Source organism: Erithacus rubecula (genome assembly GCF_903797595.1).
Source record: "Erithacus rubecula genome assembly, chromosome: 3".
NCBI lineage: Eukaryota > Metazoa > Chordata > Aves > Passeriformes > Muscicapidae > Erithacus > Erithacus rubecula.
In genome coordinates, this window is record NC_136689.1 from 140,810,796 (window position 1) to 140,832,194 (window position 21,399).

General features: G+C 39.0%; 1 protein-coding gene across 3 annotated transcripts in view; it reads left to right on the forward strand.

The window, feature by feature from the left end:
• SLC45A4 (solute carrier family 45 member 4) overlaps positions 1–21,399 on the forward strand; it is an 83,274-nt gene that overhangs the window by 45,263 nt on the left and 16,612 nt on the right. For all 3 annotated transcript variants that reach the window (XM_079302484.1, XM_079302485.1, XM_079302483.1), the window contains exon 2: positions 2,409–3,028. In XM_079302484.1, coding sequence (XP_079158610.1) covers positions 2,785–3,028 — 244 coding nt within the window. In that variant the 5' untranslated portion in view covers positions 2,409–2,784. The remainder of the gene's footprint in view (positions 1–2,408; positions 3,029–21,399) is intronic.

Genomic DNA, 21,399 nt, shown 5'->3' on the forward strand with positions numbered 1-21,399 from the left:
GTATAAAATGAACATGAACACAACTAAACAGGGCTTAGGAAAGAACTGAAGACTTTTCTGAGAGGCTGTTGTTATTCTCTGGCTCTTGTATTAGACATGCACTTGGAGTCAGATGAAAGTGCTGCAGGAAGTCTAGTGTTATGCTTACCACAAAATTGACATAATGGAACAGTAATTCTCTGTTCTTTTAGATAAAACCTGTCCATTGTGCCTCCTCCTATTGCACTTGAACACTATAACTGCTTTTTCTGGCATGTTTAAAATATGCTGTTCTTATCTGTGTCAATTGCAGCTTCAAAGTCTACCTCCATCTACCACACATTATTCCTGGCTCTTAAATTATGTGATCACTCCCCATCATCTTCCACTTCAGAAATAACTTTTTCAGTCATCCCTTAAGAGCCTTGCTCAAATGGGATAAATCTCAGATATCCTCTTTTGTCCTGCCTCTTTATCCTTTCCTAGGACAAATGTTCCTGGCTTGGTGTCATCCTCCTTGCCATGTGCAGGCTGCCCCCGTGCAACACAGAATATTCTGGAGTGATGAACTTCAGTGCCTCACCCTGGAACTGCATATGGGAGGAGGTGTTTAAGGAGAGGGAATTAAATCCTTCACAGGAGGGGAAATCAGGCATGAGAAAACAGCAGAGACTTTAAAGCCAGATTGTGCAGGAGAGTAATCCATGATCCTTAGTCTGTAACACAACATACATGGTCTGCAGATTTTTGGATAATAAGTGCTAACATGTGCTTTCAAATTCTGCTGAATGTCCTGATGCCTGAGTCTGCCAGCAGTTAAACATTTTATGACTAGTCTGTAATTAAAATAATTGCTCTGTCTCTAGAACATATATTTTGTAGGCTTTATTCACTCAGAATGTCTATTATGTAAGGTGGATTTTTTTTGATACACAGAGTACTTTACATTTATGATAAACTACTTGCATCTTAATTTCTGTTAATATTGAGTGGGTAGTGAAATGCTTTCCAAGTCCTTTTTGTGATGAGCTATTTCAAAACTTGGTTTATAGAACTAGTTCAGTATTTTAACTTTCTCATGGAATTTAAAGGTTTGTCCATCTCAAAATAAGATTTTATTATTACTTTGTTGTTGAGGTGGTCAAATATGAGAATTTCAGTAATCTTGGGGAGCCTGGAAGAAAAGATGTGGACCAAAAAAGATTCTTTTGAATGGAAGAACAAAATATGTGCAATAAACAGCTTGAAGGACAGCATCAGCAGGAGAGTGCTCAAGATGGTGTTCTCATAATGCACTTTTAGTATAACAGTGTCACACTGAGACAGAGCTGCTCTTGTGATGTGCTTCATACACTGACATGGCAACTGTTTCCTAAGGCTCAGTTTTAGGTTTACCACCTAATTATCTGGTGTGTGCTTAAGCCCACAAAGAGTTTTTGTTGCTGCAACTGAAGAGACTGGGAGTTGCAGCATGGGGACTTCTATTGAGGCCAGCTTTGCTGCCAGAGCCAGTGTTTCATGGAACCATATCCCTGAGGGGTTTGTCCTGGGGTCACAGCCCAGTCACCCTGTGTGCAAAGATGCATCCTTCTAATACAAACTTTATGTAATCTGACTTTTTGTAAGATGCTTTGTTTTCTTCTCCTTAGTACTTAAACAAATTTTGATTGGCATGGTGCAGTATTTGTACATCTACTTCGATTTTTCTATGGCACAGAGGAGTGGAAGGTACAGAAGAAGCTTATCTTACCTGGTTAATAATTTTAATGTGTAAGATATTGTACCATTCTGCTTTCACAAATTTCAGCAGCCTCACAGGATGTGGGAGTAAGATGCTCTGGTCTTGTGTACAGAAAGAAGATGAGTTCATATGCTGTTTATATCTTCATTAAAGTTTAAATATTTAAATATCAATCCTGTTATATTCATAATGGCTTATTTTGCTCCTGCTTCCTTGAGAAATATCTTCAGTATAAAATGGTGTGATAGTTACTGCAAAGTAAATTGCAACTTCTAAAAGTCTAAATGGAGATGTCTGTGTAATGGTAATTGGTGAATCATCTTCCTGGCATAGAACTGGAATATCCTATGCTGTTTCTGAAATGCAACCTGCTTTGAATTTCCCAGAATTTTAGTCTTGTGCTCAGTGTTCTGAGGATCTTGGACAAGTACCCTGACATTCTTCTGTGGCTTTGTGTAGGACCACAAACCAGAGGAACTGGAGTACAGTAAAGCATCATTTAAATACAAGGCACAACTGCTTTTCAATGGAAAGTGCAGAGGTAGGAGGGAACCTGGAATAAAGGACCCTATGCTAGGCAAGGACAATGGAAAGCATGAAGCAGGAAATAGGTTATATGGTTAAGGGGGGGAACACAATATCCTGAAAAATCCTATTGAAATTTTTAAATGCTTGCTTTTTGTTGCAGATTAATCAGCCACTCGATGGGGATTAACAGTGGAGCACCTCTTTGTGTCGCCTTTCCACCTCTGTGCAGCACGAATAACAACTTCAGCACTTCTTCAATAATAATTATGAAACTGGTATTAACTGAATGGCAATTATGGATTTTTAACTCTAACTCACAGTAAACCAGCAAGCCATATGTTGAAATTCCTACCAAATAGCTTTTCATTCTTAATGTCTCGTATCTATACAAGAAGTTGTAAGATACCTGTTTGTACAAGAGGAATATAAGCATTACTTGCCTGAGGAACAGAAGCTGAAAGAGAAGACACCCAAACTTGTTTGTGGAGTTATGGTAGTATTATTTATATAGCTATAACAAATATATATCTATTTTTATGGTAATGAAAATGGCTCCTCAGAATGCTGACTCGGAATCTATGCAAGTTCAAGATCTACCTGTGGCACAGCTTCAGAAACCAGAAAACAAGGAGAATGAAAGTAGGGAGGAGACCATTAGTGAAGGATCCATAGACCGGATACCGATACGCCTGTGGGTGATGCATGGTGCAGTAATGTTTGGCAGGGAATTTTGTTATGCCATGGAGACAGCTTTGGTAACACCTGTATTGTTACAAATTGGTAAGTAATTCTCATTTCTGTGAGTCAAAGCTTTCTGTATATTTTTACATTGATTGAAGCCAGGCAAAGAGGGAAGATGCATCTGCTAGCTAAAGGTACACAAGGTAAAAAGGATTTTGGTTTTCCTTAGTGTCTCTAGCACTGATTCAACTGTGTGATCATGTTTAAATGGGAAGGATTTCTACATGCTTTCATCTTCTGTCTAATATTGCTTCCCTCTGTAAAAAATGTAACCTGATTCTAAAATTCTCTACTACAAGGTAAGTGTCCTAGAAACTAGAACTACTGTTAGGCTATAAAGGATTGCAGTGAAGCATTTTTTTAAATTTTTGGAGAAATGCTTCAGGTTACAGTACTTTAGAATATTTAAGGAGATAAATTGTTTTTTCCAGTGAACTACTGCATTTATTTCTAACGACTAGAGAGTCTTGTTTTGTGTGATTAATCTGCAGTTTAAGGCATGTGAGTACACATGAATAAACAATGATACCAATAGTCTTAGATGATAAGGGGGGACTGGTGGGGTTTAGAATGGAGTAAATTTCATGGTGAGTATTGTCATTAGGTTTCAAATAAACTGTTTACATTATGAAAACTATCTGATACTAACTTTATCAAATACAGAAACTTATCAATTATATATCAGAGAATATTACACAACATGGAATGGAAATGCCAGACTGAGTAAACCAGCCATGTGTGTGCACTGTATAATTGTCTATATATTTGTATATTATATGTTTGCTTTGGCTTACCTGTGCAGGTGTGCCTTACAGCTTGCTCAGCTCTGGCCAAACAGAAGCACTCAAACAACTAAATAATAATGTTCAATGAATGCTATTTACAATATTATTTAAAAATTTCCAGGTTAGCATCTTGAACAAAACACATGGGGGGAGCTTTTGTTTGTTTGACATGAAAAAAAGGCATTTTAGATTCAACTTGTGAGCATGTGATGTATAAGTCCTTTCATGCAGTCTACCTGCAGTTAAAAATATGTTTTCATATGAAATTGCTAGTTGGTTTATTTTGAGTGAATAATCAGTGCAGTTGGTGCCATGGGAGATGCTGATGAGTTAAGCCTCTATGTTTTCCTGAAGATTTTAGTTTTCAGAGCTCATCAGATGGTCTTCATGGATCTATTGTTTCCATAGTTAAAATAGATTGTAAAAGCTCAAAAAACCCCAGCTTTTTTTGATCAACCTAACTTGCTAGATAAAACACATGCATCTTCATCTAGGATGTAACTTCTGAGGTTTTGCCTTTTGGGTAAGTTGAGATTTAGAGACTTCAGTCCCTTGTACTGGCAGCATTGATTCAGTAACTATCTACCATAAGCTCAAAAACTTGCATCCTGATTTGCATGGAGATGATCCCTGGTTTTGTAAGTGACCTGTACATTTTTGTGTGCTTTGTTTGTGCTGGCATTTGGATGATTAAAATGTATGGCTGGCTAAGCTGACTTTACCTTACCATAGAGTAAGGTCAGACAGTATAAATAAACCATCCTCCTAATTACTGACCTCTTTTCCAGTTTACATTTCTTTTGTGAGCTTTTCTAGCTGTTTCCTCCAGATAGTTGAGAAATATCTCTTCCCTTCCTTCCCTAACCCCAGTGATCAAAATAACATTGGGATTTGGGGGAAGGGGAAGGCTCCCACTTCTAGAAAAGCTGCAAATTGACAAAGCGATGTCAAAGTCTGTGGGGATGCAGCAGTGGTGGTGCAAGCACAGAGATAAGAAATGGAGGTAGCAATTGCAAATGTCAGTGCTTTGGGAGTTAATTGAAATCTTTCTGCTTGGCTCCTGTGCTCTCAGCAGGGCTAAAAACAATGTTAATTCACTGAAGGGTTAAGTTATTCACGGGTGACTTATCTGGCCTCTTTGTTAATTACCTCTTACATGGTTCTGTTTACCTTTATCAGCCTCAACATCTGTCTGCCTCAGCATGAACTATATTTATTCCTCACTGGAGGGGGTTGCAATATAGCTGTCGAACTGATGTAATACTCCCCTTGCTTCTTGTTTTGGTAAAAGCAAAGATCAGTTTCTGTGAGATTAAATTGGCTCAAGAAACTGTATTTGAGAATTGACACCTGGGGAACTGTGGTGACTCAACCAATTTTGCTTATAATACACTGAAGGACAAGAAGCCTTTTGGGTATCCCAAAAAAAGATGACTCTACACAGTGTGTTGAATATTAACAATTAAACTTTACAGTGTGTGCTTGTGCTTTTCTGTGCCTGGGGAAACTTTGGTCACTGAAATAATCTGAGATTCTTATCAGATACCACCATGAAAACCTTAGGCACATTAATATGGCGTGACACATTTTTCTGCTTGCAAGTATTTGACTTTCTCTGCAGTTTGAGTACCCTGGATCACAGGTATAGTTATGATTTGGCAGATGACCAGCCTGTCCTACTTGTTCTGTAATCCACGAGATTTTATCAGCTGAAGGAGATGGAATCTCGGGTGGTCCCTTTCCAGTTCAGTGGTGGTTGAACTCATTGTGTTTGTTTCCTGAAGTTCTCAAATCTTAACAAGAGATCTTGAAAGCATCAGTGGAAGCTGCTTGACTCAATGCATACTGTGAATTGTAAAGGTGCAGAATCATCCAAGTTACTGCAGCCCTACTGAAAGAAGTTCTGATTTCTGACTTGAATCACTGTCTTTATTGCTATAATTGATGTTACATTGCTGTGTCAGAAATGCAGCTACAAATCTGTAACAGCCTTGTAGTCATAACTGGGCTTTAGTAGCCTAGCAACAAGTACAAGCCAAATATAAATTGCATGGTTTTTTATTACAGCTTGCTCTTTGATTTCTGAGTATCTTCAGCTTAAAAATTCAAAATGAAGCGGTGAACTTGTTAAGAATTCAAACAATGTAAAAATGTGCCAAATATGAGAATTCCAGTCAGAGTCCAGATGAAATTCTATTAGTTGACACTTGCAGAAGTTACAATCTTCTAAAATCCTCATTAACCTTTTTGGGACATGTTCAATAAGCAGTTTCTCCCAGCCAGCATTAAATTTTACCAGAAAATAAGCTTTCAGCACCTTCAGAACTTAAATTTTCCTTGTTCATGAGTCTAAGGATTTTGGGAAACTGAGTGATTCATGTTGTTCTTGAGTACTAACACTCCTGTTTGCTTCCTCTGCACATAAACTACAAATTCCATAGGAGCTGGATGAAGCCTTTGTCTTCTGAAACATCTGGTACTTAATGCTGTTTATCTGTGAGAGGGAATTAAAATCCCTGCTATTGTTTGTAAATGACAGTGTATTTTCTTCCATCATTAAACTTGGCTTCTAAGGATTAAGTCTCTAAAATCATCTCCAGTTCATAAGTTCATGGAAGATTTGAATATATAATAAAATTATTTAGCACAGGATTTTGCTTGAATAAAAGCAAAAAGAAGAGAAACCAAAGACTGGTATGGTGTGAACTTGGAGAAACTGCTTTTGAAGACTTGTTCAGTGAAATTACAATGTATTACTTGTGTTAAAAACACTTTAAACATTAATAAATATGGTAGTTTCAGATTATTTCTACTTTAATTCAAACAAAATTTTTGTTTTAATACAAGATGTAAATCCATTTTAGTTCTTCTGAAATATGGGATCCATGTATCTGTTTAATTAGGACTATGGAAAAATCTGTATTTTGTGGCTTGGGGTGGCTGCTGCTTTCAGCATAAAAAACTTACTGTTTGACTAATGAGTAGTGGTAGCTGTAAACACAAAATTTCACATTTTATATTTATTATGATAAAAGCTTTGTCAAGCCTTTACTGTTTCTTCAAAGGCTCTTTCAATGCTATTGAGTTTTTTTATGAATAGTTAATAGGCACAGAAGTGACTGTCAGCACGAGAGCTCTTCCTCATTCCCCTGCATAAATTAAATATATTACACTAGTGCTCTTTAAAAGTGTCTCTCTACATTTACATAGTTTCATAAGGGAACATAAGGAAAATGAGTTTACATGTGCTGCTTACCTTTGTAATGTCACTTAAATTTAGGGATGTTTGTCTGGTGTTCTGCAGCAATAGCTGTGTTTTTTATGCATTTTGTATCCGAGTGCCTCTCTGTGATGGCATCACTTTGTTTTACTGTGAGAGAGTTAATGGATTCTTGCAGTAAACATTGGCTAGTCTAGCATTAAATATTTAAGTTGGACATTTTAAGCTTAAACCTGAGCATTAGTGTTGTTTTTAGGCAATAGCACTGAAGACTAGAATTTCTGGAAATTGAGTATTTCACTGCTAATTATTAGATTTTACTAAAAAGAAAGGCTGAGCTATGCAGAGTACAATACCATGGATTATTTTTGGTTCGAAATTATTTCTCTCATTAGATTCTTTCAAATCAGCAAAATGCTGCAGTTGCTCCAGTCTTACATATGTAGGAAAATTGTTCAGGGGTTTGGGCTGTTATTTTACAGCTAAAGCATTTAGATATAATATCTAATAAAAATGCAGTTATCTAACCTTCCAAATTCATCCAGCCTAAAGCTTAACAGACTGTGCATAAAGGGTCTTGAAATCTAGTTCATGGGAAATTGCCAGTATGGAAAAAGTGTGTTAAGCAATAATTCAAACTGCTGATTTTGAGAAATCTCTGTGGTAGCTGAGAACTCATTATGCAGAAGAGACTCAATATTCCAGAGTGAACTCTTTTAGTTTGCAATAGAAATGTAGTTTTGATACCTGCCTGAGAAGAATGCTTGTAGGTAAAGGGAGATTATGGGGATGTATTTAGAAACCAGGCATGAAATGTTGCAGATGAATTGGCATCTAGGTCTGTTTTTTCAAAGGAGTTAAGGTATCAATTGCTGACTTAATTCAGTGTGGAAACGGATAACCTTCCTAAGGCTAAGCCTGAGATCAAAGGAAATCTAAAAACCCAAAAAGATCTCTTGGGGAGAAGGGAGCAAAGTGCTGGATGGGCTGTTAGGGGCTGCCTGTACTTGAAGTGAAAAAGAGCTGAGTGGCTGGAAAGCCTTTTGCAGATGGAGGAAGCTCTTCAACACAAAGCAGCACTGAGTCTATTTCAGCTCAGCTTGAGTAGTTGAGTTTGTTCCTCATCTCTGCCAGAGGTTACATTAAGGTTATGTATTTTTAACTGCCTTTCTGCAAAGCTGCATCTTTCATTTCAGCTGTGTCCTACCTTGCCTTGTCTTACCAGGAAGAAACTGAATTGCTATAACCTGCCTTTTGACTGCCAGGGTTAAATTCCTGTTCAATCCAGCTGCATCCCTGCTCCCAGGCATGGCTGCATTTGATGCTGAGAGTGAATTGCAGGATCTGAATTTCTCTTTGGAAGAATTAATGGTTTGAGAGCTGACCTGTCCCTTGTAACACAGCCAACCCGAGGGCAAGAACTGAATAAGCAGTGAATCCAGAAAACCTGGAATAATAAACAACTAAATCCTTTTTCAGCCTTGTTAGCTTTAGAGTTAGTCTGTCAAGATCATGTAAAGTTTGTATTCACATCTCATGTAGTGGAATGTGTAAGACTGTAAATGCTGTGCCTGAGGATTGTTAATTGCTCCATAAAATCTCCCCACCTATCTTTTTTTTACTTATTGACTAATTTTATGCCCACTAAGGGGTTGTGTAAGACTAATTTTACTGTACTTTTTTAAAACTAACAAGCAAGTCAGGCTTTCATATAATGTATCACTCTTACATAAAATATGTTTTGACCTCGTAGCAATAGCAGCACAGATTTTGAGCACAGATAGCCTTTAGTGGAAGGTTGGGTTAAAGATATATTTAAAGCCCTTTTAAAAGAAATATGCTATGGAACTGTTAAGATTTTTAATCCTGGGGGCAGTTAGGGGCATGTGCTGTATTTCCTTATGAAGGCAAATGCCATGTGGTTTGGCAGTTGTGCAATAGCTGTTCCTTACAGCATTTTTTATATCAATGTTCTGTTTTTCTTTAAGTAACACTGGCCTTCAGAGGCACCACTGATAACACATGGCAGATTTTCAGCTGGGTAATGTGAGGATTCCTGCTGGCTCTAGAGTCCTACAGACTGTGAATTTGGATGAAAAGCCTTTCTAGGAGAGGGAAGTTGAGAGTAAAAAAGTTACCAGTAGGTAACTTTTTGTTCCCTTTTGTTTTGCTGAATAAGGCTTGCTAGAGAAACTACTTCTAAAATAAGATTAATACTTATTATAATGTTGCTTTTTCCCATTCCAAATATTTAACAGAATTCCTTGACCTTTTAACTGTATACTCTGGGAAAGTTAGTGTAGTTTATTTCACCCCCCGCCCCCCCTCCCAGCATAAAGAGTGTTGACAGTAAAAGCTGTTGTGTGCACATGCTTTTTTTTTCTCAGAAGTTTTAATTTTAAGAGTTTGTGTGGTCTGAGGTTAGGGCAAGTGACCAGTATATGACACAAGAACAGGTCTGAAAACTGTGGGCTGATAGAAGCAGCACAGTGGAGGGTAAAGCAAAACAAACAGTGTAAAAAATGCAGGCTGTCAGTGAAGGATGGAGGTTTAAAAGCAATTTTTGATTTCATTGTCACCTCTGTTCTTCAAATACTTTTTTTCCTGCAGCAATAGACATTTTTGCCTGTAACTTGTCAGAGGAGCTTGAAGCCTCCAAAAATAATCACTCTCTAAGAAGGAAATTTGCATCTCTATCCTTATGTAGCTGCTTCTTCCTAGCTGTAAATATTTCCTGTCCAGCATGCTGCCTATCTGGAGTAGCCAAGGATTAGGAGAGGCTAAGCTGTTTGGCATGACTTAGGTGTACTTTGTGATTTCTGTTCCCCTTCTTTCCCAAATTCCTTTTCTCCTGCCCAAAGATCTAGTAAAGCACAGAAATAAGGACTTATTGCTGCTGGAAGCTAATTGTGGTGAACTGGGTATGGGACCATATTAAACTAAAGCTTTTGTAAATTAAATTTTAATTTTCATTTCAGCCAATAGCATTAAATTCTTTTTTCAGTCTATTGTAAACAGGATTTTTACATCTCTATCACTGGGTCACCAAACTGACTTGAAATTCCTTCTTCTCACACATACCACACCCACCTTGTTGTGACACTCAAGGCAAACCTTTCTGCTGCTTTCAAGGGCAGTTCTAGAGTAGAAATGGGCACAGATGGGAGTAAAGGAGCTGCATGATCCCCGGATTCTTACCAAGATTTTCTGTGAGTGGTGGGGAAAAGATGAAAGATGTAGAGACAAACTTTGGCCTCCTGGAAATGTTCTAAAATTGAGTGGTTTTAAACACATTTACACAACTTCTTTCTTAGCCTAAACTCCTCCTCTTAATCTGCTTTCCACCCACATGCCCAACATCTCTTTATACTTCTGTCTAAACACCCTCTTCTGAAACAGGATGTCAGGAGAAGCCTTGAATGTACATGCATGAGTTTTTCTGCTCAGAATTTGAGTTTCCCCTCAGCTCTGACTGAGAGGTAACTTTGCCATAGCAGTAACAGGTGAAACATGATAGTGCTTCCATGCTCCAATTACAAGGTAATTGGTACCAGGGCAGTTTTCCAGCAGGCAATTGCCTATTCTTTACTGTGAAAAGAAACCTTTCAGCTCTTGGATGGGGTTCTGGTGGCAGAGACTTGCAGATGCAGAGCTGAGATTCACATGCCCAGCATTGGAACTGGCAATCCCACAGTTTGCTTCAGTGGGTTTCTGTTGAATGTGAACTGTGAGACAGGTTATGAAATGGGAATAGCTGGGAACTCGTTAGTGAACAGGAGTCTTACTTTTCAAGGAAATAGAATTAAAGCCACTTTGGAAATGAAAGGAGTGTCAGCAGGCCAACTCATGAAATGTTTTAATATAGGATTGTCAGAGCTGCAGCCCCTTGAGCTCTGTTGTGTGCTTGTTGCAAGAGTCTTTCTGTTGTAATGCCCCTCTGGGACCCCATTTAATCATCCTCTTTTCACCAAACAACAGCTGAAGAAGTTTCAGATATACTTTCCTGCAAGGCTGTTTCACAAAAAATTATTGGAAATGTCCTGTGCTACTGATTCAGTTTGATAATATTTAATACAAGTCCATTTAACTAAATAGGGAAAATCTATGTTATGGATTATGTCTGCATTGGTTTGGATAAATCTTCTACAGCTCATGTAATTCCATAAACATCTTCCTCTCCCTGAAGTCTTGAGTAGCTGGGTACAGAGCAGCACAAATGCAGATTTTTCAAAAAATAGATTAAGCCAACTCTGTTATTTGGTGATCTTCAGTTGGAGCCTCTAGGTAATTTTTTTTGCAGTGTAGTAGATGCAGAGCATGTCAACCAAAGAATTTGAATCTGAGTTTCTATTATTTTTAGGGAATCATTACTGCTGGGCTACAGTTTTCTTCAGCATTGTTAGGTGCTGTCTTTCCAGGCTGTTGAGAGTGGTCCATGCAAGGAGAGAACTTCCACACTCAGCTCAAAAATGTCTTAACACACTTCCAGAGCAAAATACTTTTCCCCATGGAGGTGCTGATACAGGGAATGATCAACAGAAAGGCTCAGTCCCTACAGTGGCCTGGCTCTGTCCTTGGTATCAGCTTTGTCTCTGGCAAGTGTCCATCATGAGCCAGTGCAATTGCTTTTATTATGCCAATAAATCTTGTATAACTTCTGCACAGATCATCTTTACCTTGAATTCCCATCCTCCCCTGAATCCCAGTGTCTGTTCTTTCTGGCTCAAGTGATAATCTGAGCTGGATAATTTTCTATGTGTTCTCTGTATTGGATGTATAAGAACATGATTTTCCTGCTTTTATCAGTTGTTCTGCTCTGTAAACAATGGTCTTTTAATCATTCAGTCTTTCAGAATTGAACTTACAACCCCCCCACCCCTGCCTCCAGACAGGATAATCTGTAAATTCCAAAAATATCCTTTAAATGAGCTCTTGATCTGGAAGTGTTTTAATACCTCTTACAAATGTTATATCTGGACAGTTCTGAAAAGTATTTCTTTGGAGAATAGAGATAAAGTTCATGCCCTTAAGAGTTCGTGTAGGTGGCAATAAAAAAAATATTAAATTGTGTATTCTAAAATTAGTATTAAACGTGGGCACACTGAGAAAAATCTGCATTAATTTAAACCAAAGTGTCTCGAGTATTCAGTTAAATGGTTGTTTACTGGGGTTAAGTAGTTGTAGTGGAGACTGTTGTGGTATTTATTATGTTTTCTTTGCCCGATTTGGAAAGTCAGAGTCAGTGTCCTACCAAGCCAGACATTTTCTGGCAAGGAAGAGTCATTGCAGGCATACCTGCTGTCTTATATGGAGTGCATCAGGTGACTTCAAAATGATTGTTTATCATACTCAGCTGCAATTTAAACAATTTATGCAGTGATTGGATGTCACTGAAATATCTGATCTGCTGTTTTCTTCCAAGCTGCAGCAGAAGAGCAGATGCAATGTGCTTTGCTCTTTTTTTCTCCCCTTAAGTCATTATTCTGCAAAACTTTAAACAAATTAATTTCTGGTTGCTAGACTTTGGTGTTAGTTTATCATCTCTGTAGTGGTTCTGCACTACATGTGCTGCTTTAGAAAAAAAGAGTTTGGGTACTCCTGTAACATAGAACATTTTGTAACATAGAATTATGGAATGGCCTGAGCTGAAAGGAACCTTCAAGTCTTCATCAAGACCTGCTGTGGGCACGGAACCTTCCACTAGACCAGGGTGCTCAGAGCTCCATCCAACCTGGCCTTGGACATTTCCAGGGATGGAGCTTCTCTGGGCAGCCTGTGCCAGGGTCTCACAGGGTAGAATTTCATCCCAATATCCAATCTAAACCTACCCTCTAACACAAAGCAAATAATGCTTACTTAATACTGACCTTAAATAAGAGCAGAAGGAAACTGTCATCTGTATGAAATTAAAACAGGAGTTAAATTATTTTCTTTCCATTGCAACAACAGAAGTATGCCAGAAACAGAGTTTTCAAGCCCAAACTGGCTGGCATCTCAGAGATCATGACTGGAGCTGCAGTGAGCAGCAGTGTTGATGTGCTGGGTCCCCACTGTCTAACAGTGGAGAAGCTCAAGAAGTACATGGGGGAACTTCAGGATACTTGAGGTTGGCAAAAGAAAATAAGATTATGTAAGCAGTTAAAAGGCTGAGGGTGATTCTTTCTCTGTAATTTAATTAAACAATAGTCTACCAAGTGCTCCCCTTTCTCTGAGGTAGTCAAAGTCATGCGTCATAAATTTTGTGCCAGGGACTCCGTCGGTCTGGAGAGCAGTCAGTGTGTGCCAGAGGTTATGGAGATAATTGGAGAGGAAGGTTATTTTTCTGCACTGTGTATTCCTACCCTGTTGATGTGGCAAATGTGTTTTAAATAAGTTTTCAAATGTTTTTGAGCTGTAACCTTCAGGAGAAGAGTTTGGGACAACTTTGTCAGGTATGATAGGATTGCCAAATCTTGCAAATTATTTAGGTTTGAATCTTAAAAATTATTCAGATTCTTTGTTGGATAACTGAATAATGCTGTGTTGCTACACCTGTAATTTACATATAACTTGTATATATGTATAAATAGCATATATAATAGTATATACATGTATATATAAGATATAACTTGTTCCATTCCTTTATAAGTTTAATTGGCAAGAAAACTTACATGCAGAGTGATATAAAAGAAAATAGCTCTTCATAATATAATAAAAACACTTGTCTGGTTGTTGGAATAGAGTTATGTTCTGCTTCCTCCCCAGTGGCGTCTAACTCTGGTAATTTGCACATTTGGAAAGGAAATGTTTGCTGGTTTTTGTGCTGGTGTGCTCTGCTTGTTTAACTTCAGGTTTTATTGGTAAATTTATCCTTCCACATCACATGTAGCTTCATTGATTGGGCAACATAGTACATGTGAGTAAAGATCACATTTAAGGGTCTGCAATAAGAAATCTTATTCATCTTGTATTTTTACATTTTATTTCAGGCTATCAATTGCTGTTATTTGGTGCAAAGACACTCCATGGATGTTGTTATCCTTCATGTACAAATGCAGTTGTAGTATAATTTTTAAACAGCTGAGTGAGGGTGGGGGAGCCACTTCTCTGGGACACAGTGAGTTATTTGGAGTGATGCCTGAGACTCTGCTCTAGTTACTAAAATTTCCTAGGAGAGCAACCCTGTAGTATGACCCTGCAAGCTCAAAATACTAAGATCAAGGGTTTTATTAACTAGATTTGAGAAGACTTCAATGTGAAAGCAGCTCTGTTTTTTAAATCTCCCCTGCACATGTATAAAACATGTTTCACATAAGTTAATGTTCAAGCCAAAACATTAGGAAAGTTTGAAAGTTTGAGGCAGGTCCCATAAATACCAACACTGGCTTTAACCACCCCCAAAATTTCATCTGAGAGGATGGTTTTCTACAATGTTTTACCACAAGGCAGGTGGTTAGGGACATGAATAGCTACAGAGAAAACCCACATTTTTTGGCAGGGGAAATCCTCAGTTGATTAAAACTCTCTGTTTGATAGTCCTCATTCTAATATCTAGAGATCTTTACAACCTCTGCTGAGCTGCACTGTTTTTCCTGGAGCAATGTACATGGAAAACTGTGCCTGCAAACTCCAACACGCTGTTCATTTATTGCAGCAAATGGGGAAAGCACTAATAGGATTTCTGTTCTGCTTGATGTAGCCACATGAGGAATTAACCTCAATAAAGGCAACTGCACAGAGAAATGCAGTTTCTCTTTACGGCCTTAGGTTACTTGCAAAATTTGCCTGTTTGGGTTTTTTTTAAAGCAAACAATGAGTTTGAAAAATCAGTGTGTTTCTTTATATATTCATTCGTATAATTCAACAACAGTTTTAAAAGAGCAAATAATTTAAAAGCAAATGCTGTGTTACCACTCTGCTAACTTTCTGGTAGTGCTTCCCAGTAGCACAATTGTGACCAGAATGATCCCAGGCAGAGTGTTTATTCCTATCATAAACAAACCTGTGGTCCAAAAGCTTTTAGAAAGTCCAGAAGGTTGATTTTTCAGCATGGTAACAATTAACAATACCCTTTTTGTAAGCCTGTCAGGAGAATGGTGCCTTTTTGGGAGGCTTTGGGTATTGTAAAGGGAAATAAAGTACTTTGAGACTGCATGATGTCAATGGCCTAAGAAGTGTAGGTAGGATCAATTAATTTTTTTTTTTCTTTTCTGGAAATTTGGGGGTGAAATGGTTTTTGGAATATAAAGTGTATATTGCATAGCTATAACATTTATTAGGTATTATTTTTTTTCTGTTGGGTCAACTGGGGTAATTATAGAAGGAGCTGCCTGCACCACCTTCTGACCCTTAAAAGGAGGATGAAAATGTGATCCCAGCTGAAATGTGAAGATCAACTGTCTAGTCACTAATCCCCAGGAAAAAAAACGGTTCTCAGATGGTGTCTGCAGGGGTCACAGGCCAAAAAACACCTCCATAAGTGACTGTTTTCATGTGATTTCCAAGCATGTAGTCAAGTCTAAAAACTGGGGAAGGAAAGAATGATATTTATCAATGTGCAGAGACAAGCTCCTTGCATTTTACCCTCAAAGCTGGAAATTAACTGTTTTCTTTGCTGCTTGCAATTCAAGGGCGCAAATATTGTGCTGACCAGACTCTGTCTGGCTGCCTGCTCAACAAAAAATACTTTTTTGGCTACCCTCAAGTCTGCTTGCCTTCCTTTTTCAAGTTCTGTTCCTGGATACACTGAGCAGATGCCATGCTGGACTATGTATATGCCAGTCATTTGTTTGGCAGGGTGACCCAGATCCTTTATGATTCCCTAGGGCTTGGGAGTTGGTGGGGCAGAACAGACACATTGGGGAAAACTTTTGCTGCAGAGAATAGGAATTAATATTTTGCTGATGCTTTCTAGCTCAGTGTTTGCTACAATGGTGGTTTAAAATCTTGACCATGAGCAAATCCCAGAACTTTTGGGATCTCCTAGCCCTGCTGTTCATCTTGCCCTTGCTTAGTTATGTCAATCAGACTTTCACCTATCCTTGGGGTCTGGGTAGAGCAGTGTGGAATGATACTCAAAGCTTCCTTTGGGCACAAACTCCTTGCCCTGCAGAGCAGAACAGCACCAGAGCAAGGAGGGCACAGGCTGTACCTACTTCTGCCTCATGGTGCTGCTGGGGCACCCCATGTTGAATAGTCTCCTTTAAGGCAGTATGATTTTATTTAAAAACTTGCTCTTAAGGAGAAAAGTTGTTTGTTGACCAGACTTTTTTTAGGAGGTGGGAGGTGCTGCAATATAGGTTAAATACCTAGAGTTAACAATTCAGGTTTGACTCTACTAAAACTAGGGGTTAACACAAGTTTTTGGTCAGGATTTGACTCAGACATGTAAGTAAATGGTCATATTCCAGGGTATTAATGTGTTAATCACTGCAACAAAAGCTCCACTGTTGATTAACAGAACAGGTTGATGAAAGATTTTCTGTTGTGTGTGTAAGAACCTCTTGGGTTTGGGAATTTTTAAGGAATTGGAGCCAAAGTCCTGTGTTTATAAATTTGTCGATTTTCTAACAGTGACGAAAAACGCTATTGAGCTTTGGATAAACTGGGCTGCTGCATCTCTTCAGGCAACACATGTCACAGTAATTGATGTGTAATCTTGCAGCCAGAGGAGGGGAAGTGCTGCAGAGTTACATAATGCACACAGCCCAAGTGGGGCATCACGGACGGCTGGTGCCTTTTAATTACATCCCATAAGGGCAAGGGAAGGATCAGTGTGGTGAAACAGCTTATTGACTGCATTCATACATGGGTCTGCATACAGCTAGGCACTTAGGAGAGAAGGGAAATGGATGCTGATGTTCTGTGTGTGACCTTTGAGTCCTGTGTCTGCAGCTTGCTTAACCTGCCAGCAACAGGCTGGGAATAAATACCCTGACATTGTATTGACACCCAAGTCAGCCTTGGGTGGTTCTATGACACAGAGCACAACCTGTGCTTCTCTGGGACACTGAAGGAAGTTTTCAGTTTTTTACTTGATGTAAACATCTCTGTTATACCCTTAAAACTGCTCTACAGTGGTGGTTAGAAAGAAATCTTTTTATTAGTGCTGGTTCAGCACAGTGGAAGTTGCATCAGATTTCATCTATATTCCATTTCAGCTCGTTAAACACTGTGATGCAAATTTCTTAGTGTCAAAGTGATATATTTGTAAGTATTGATTAATAAGTGAGAGAGCAAGAAAAATTATAAACAAGTTTCCCAAGAGCTGAAAAGGACAGCACAGATAATCTAGAAAACTTGAATCAGCTTCAGAAGTAGAGGAGAGCCCTTGGCAATGTTGTGTTTCCTTGCTCTCTCTGCAGCTTATTTTCCTGCTGCAGCATGGAGAAAGCTTGTTTGGCATTGTCAGTGTCTGAGCATAAAAGGTTTAGCTTCTGTCTTAAGTAAAGCTTGTACTTTACACAGTCTGGCAAAAATAAATATTGTGGGTTTGATAAGGGTATAATTCAGTGGAACCTATAGGAATTGCTAATTACCTACAGCAAAAAAAGCAAAAACAAAAAATCTTCAACAGCAGTTGGTTCTTTGGCCTTTCCTTGAGCAGGGCAGGTCATATGCTTTGCTTTTGACTCCTTCACAGCAGCAGCAGCAGGAATAGCAAATAAATCAAGTAATAGACATATGTGTCAATATTAGATAAGAAAGTAAGAAACTGTATTGCTATAAAGGCAGTAAGCTAGCAACAGTCTTCTGCCTTCTACCATAGGTTATCCCTGTGGAAGTAGGTTAGTAGGAGAGTTAGAAACTTTGAAATAAATAATGGAAGCTTTAAAAGCTATGCTTGACAGCATTTATGATCATGCTAAAAGGAAAATCACATTTGCCTGCCTGCAGATCAGCCCATGTGTTCTCTCTCTGATGCCTGAAACCTCATCTGTTCCCAGGCTTTTGCTTCCCCTCTCCCCCTTCCACACATACCTTTGGCTCACTTCTCTTAACATACGCCTCTCTTTCCTGACACAGCACCATAAAACTGGGTTATAAACCAGAAATTGTCAGAAAGCCACATAAACCTTTCTACAACTTTGGCAGAACAGCCGTGCAGCAGCAGAACTTAATGAAACACTGACAACTCCCACAGTTGCCAAATATGAGAGGGGAGGACAGTTGTAGGAGGTTGAGAAGCAATAATTGAGCAGAGACAGAAAATGGGAGAGCTGGATGATGAAATCCTTTAAGAGGCCTGTCACTTATTTCCTTAATTCCATTTTCCAGAAGTGTTATTTAATCCACCATGGTTGCTGCTGGCGTGCTATTGCACTGGGAGTTTCAAAAGGCAAAATTGCTTTGCCAGAAGCAGATATTATTCTTCTACAGCTTAAAAACAACTCCAGAACTCTGTATGTGAAACACTACTAATATTTCTGTACTGAAGATGTTGAAGAGCAAGGGCTTTGTTTTACTACCAGTTTAGCTGGTCTTTCAAAATGGATGGCTCTAGTCTAGGTGCAGACATAACGTGAAATAGTTTCCAAATTTTTGGAAGTTAATTCTGCTGTAACAGTGTTGACTTGTTTGCAGCCAACTCCTAAGAAAATCTGACATTTGAAATACAAGTTTTAAGGAAATGTCATACGGTTTTCTTACATCTCTAACCTAATGTAATAAATTTAAATGTCCTAATAATTATTTGTTCCCGTGTCTCTAATGTAGATGCAGAATTTGTCTGGAGTCCTATCCTTGTGACAGGGAGTGACTAAAGCAGAAATGTGGGTGCATTTTAAAGGCTGAATGTGCTGTAGAAGGTTTGAATGTCACAGCAATGCAGGAAGCAGGTTCCTGTCCTAGAATACAGATAGTGCCCCAGCCCTCTCCTCTGCAAAGTGTGTCTTTGGCCTTCTGGTTTTTTTCTGACCAATCCAGAGTGGCTGCAGCTGACTTCTGCTGGTAGTTTTGGAAATAATTTTCTGCTTTTTGCCCTTGGATGTCAGGATTTTGCAGTGCCATGTTTTTGATGTGTCTGCAATATTCCTGTTAATTATTTGTTCTCTTGATTATCACTTTCCTCAGTGCCCATAACCCCATCCAATGAAAAAATTGTGTCCCACAAAAAATTAGTTTATGCATTAGGTTGTTCCCGAGACACTGAACAAATCAAGATGCCTGACAGCTTGCTGAGCAAGCATTTTAATGTAGGAAGCTAAGCAGCAATGAAAAACCTCAGTTTTGTTCTGAGTTCTTCCACCTGCTCTCTTGCAACTGAACTGAGCCCTGTGATCATAAGAATTGGTCAGTTTTGCACCAGTGTTGTTGTGCTGTTTGCTGCTCCTTCCAAAGGACTTCTGAACAAGTGCTTGGCTTGAGCAAATGCCTGGTACAGGCTGGGCAGGAGTCATTGAATGGAAAACAAAATTGTCACCTAAAAATCCAGTCCTGTATAAGCTTCATTTCTTCTCACCCCAGCAGCTGTAAGACATGGTCACATTAGAAGTGCAAATTAGAGGTTGTCTCATCTCATGTGCTACCAGACTCTGATTTCAATAAGTACTTAAATCTTAAAAGCTTGTACTCTCACTGCTCAGATCATGGTAATGGGCACTAGGAGAAATTAACTGTGTTTTTTTTTATACCCTTCCCTGTTGGTTAGAGCTCCTGTTTCAAACCAGAAGTTAGAATGTGGTTTCTCATGGGTGCAATAAACTCTATGTACAAGTGCTGACTGTGCCTCAGTAGTGCTCAGACCACCAATCAGACCTATTCCAGTGCATTGGTTCAACATGCATTGTGGCTCAGGTATGGTTTCTGTGGCAGCTCAGGGTCCCACTCTAAGTCATTAAAAGTCCTAAAATCTGAGTGGAGATAGGAAAAAGCAAAGAATATATGGTCAAAGTTTCATGGTGTCAAAGCAGGCATTGCAGCTTATTTGCAGTGAGAAACTGGGAGACATAAACGTGTGGTAAGTCTGTTTTTATATTTTAAATATAAGGGAATACATATTTGGCTCAATTTTATGAAATTATTCTGAAACCCCTACACCTCATATAGATCCTCCAAAGCTAAAGTGCTTGTGTTTGCAGTGGTTTCTATAATTTTTATGTATAAGATGAAAAACAGATACCAGAGTTTGAACTTTTTCACAGCTTTTTGACAAGCATAGGTTCTGCTTGTTACAGTCCTTAAAAATAGTCTAAACAAAGCAGATTGTATAAGCAATGCAGTTTTAAACAGATCAATGTGAAATATTTTTAGCAGCCTGCAGTATTTTATACAAGGATGGAATTGTGGAATAGAAAGCATTTGCAGGGCATGACAGCTTCTTGTGTTCGTTCAGAAATTTGTATGGTGTTTATTTAAAGTGTATAAACAAGTCTCTAGGTGATGATTTCTAACAAATGAAAATAGGACCTTAGCATCCTATTCCCATATCAGATCTTATTGTTAAGCTTATAAAGAACTATTTTTCCCCCAATACAACTTATCAAAAAGAGATTTTGAATAGAAACTGCTGTATGAGACTTAATCTTTCTTCCATGTAACTCGTGACCTCACGCAGCCCTTAGACTGATGGTGACACAGTGAGCATTTCCTGTGAACTGTGAGCAGTGCTGGTCCCACTATTGTTGGGCACTTTTTTTGTCTGGGAAAAAACAAACCCTTATTTACTAGAAGCCAGTGTCCTGTTTGTTTGTAGCTGGCTGGGAAATGCCATATTACAAGGGTCTCAGTGGCAGTCGTCGCTCCTAACAGAAGCTGTTGTTGTGTTTTGCTCTTTTTCTCACTGATTTGTATGAGACTTTTGAGTCTGCCTTGTGACCTGCTCCACATTCAGTTCACGCCACAAATACTAACCTTGTTTATCCAATATGTTTTTCTGTCCTTGGTGTTTCCTCAGATTAGCTGTCAGTAAAAGGCTAAATAATAATCCTCCCCCGTGAGGCCACCAGGCTGCTTTTCCAAGAGCTGCTACCTGGCAAGCCAAGTGTGGAGGTGGAAAATTACAGACAAAATAAAAGAACAGCATGAAGTTGGTAATGGGATGCAGCTGCTTTGGCCTTTGAGTCTGATTGTGAGTCTCAGCAGCCTTTGGTAAATGCATGTGCTGCATGGAACCACTCTTGGCCATACAAAATCAGTCCCAGCCCAGCCATGGCCTGTTCTAGGGGGTGCAGCAGCTCTCAGCAGTTGGGACATTTCACTTTTGGCTATAAGAAGTTGTGGACAGGCTGTCACATGGATGACACTCTCATGGCTGTGCTGCCTTGAAATCCAGTCCAGACCAGCATCAGTGCATCTGTTGTGCATGTCAGAGAGGGGATGCTGCAGGCTGCTGGCCCAGCACGTAACCATAGCCAAGTTTATTTCAATACACCCCCAGCTGAGTCCTTGCCACTGAATGGGAGCATCAGAAGGAACTTCTTGGTGTC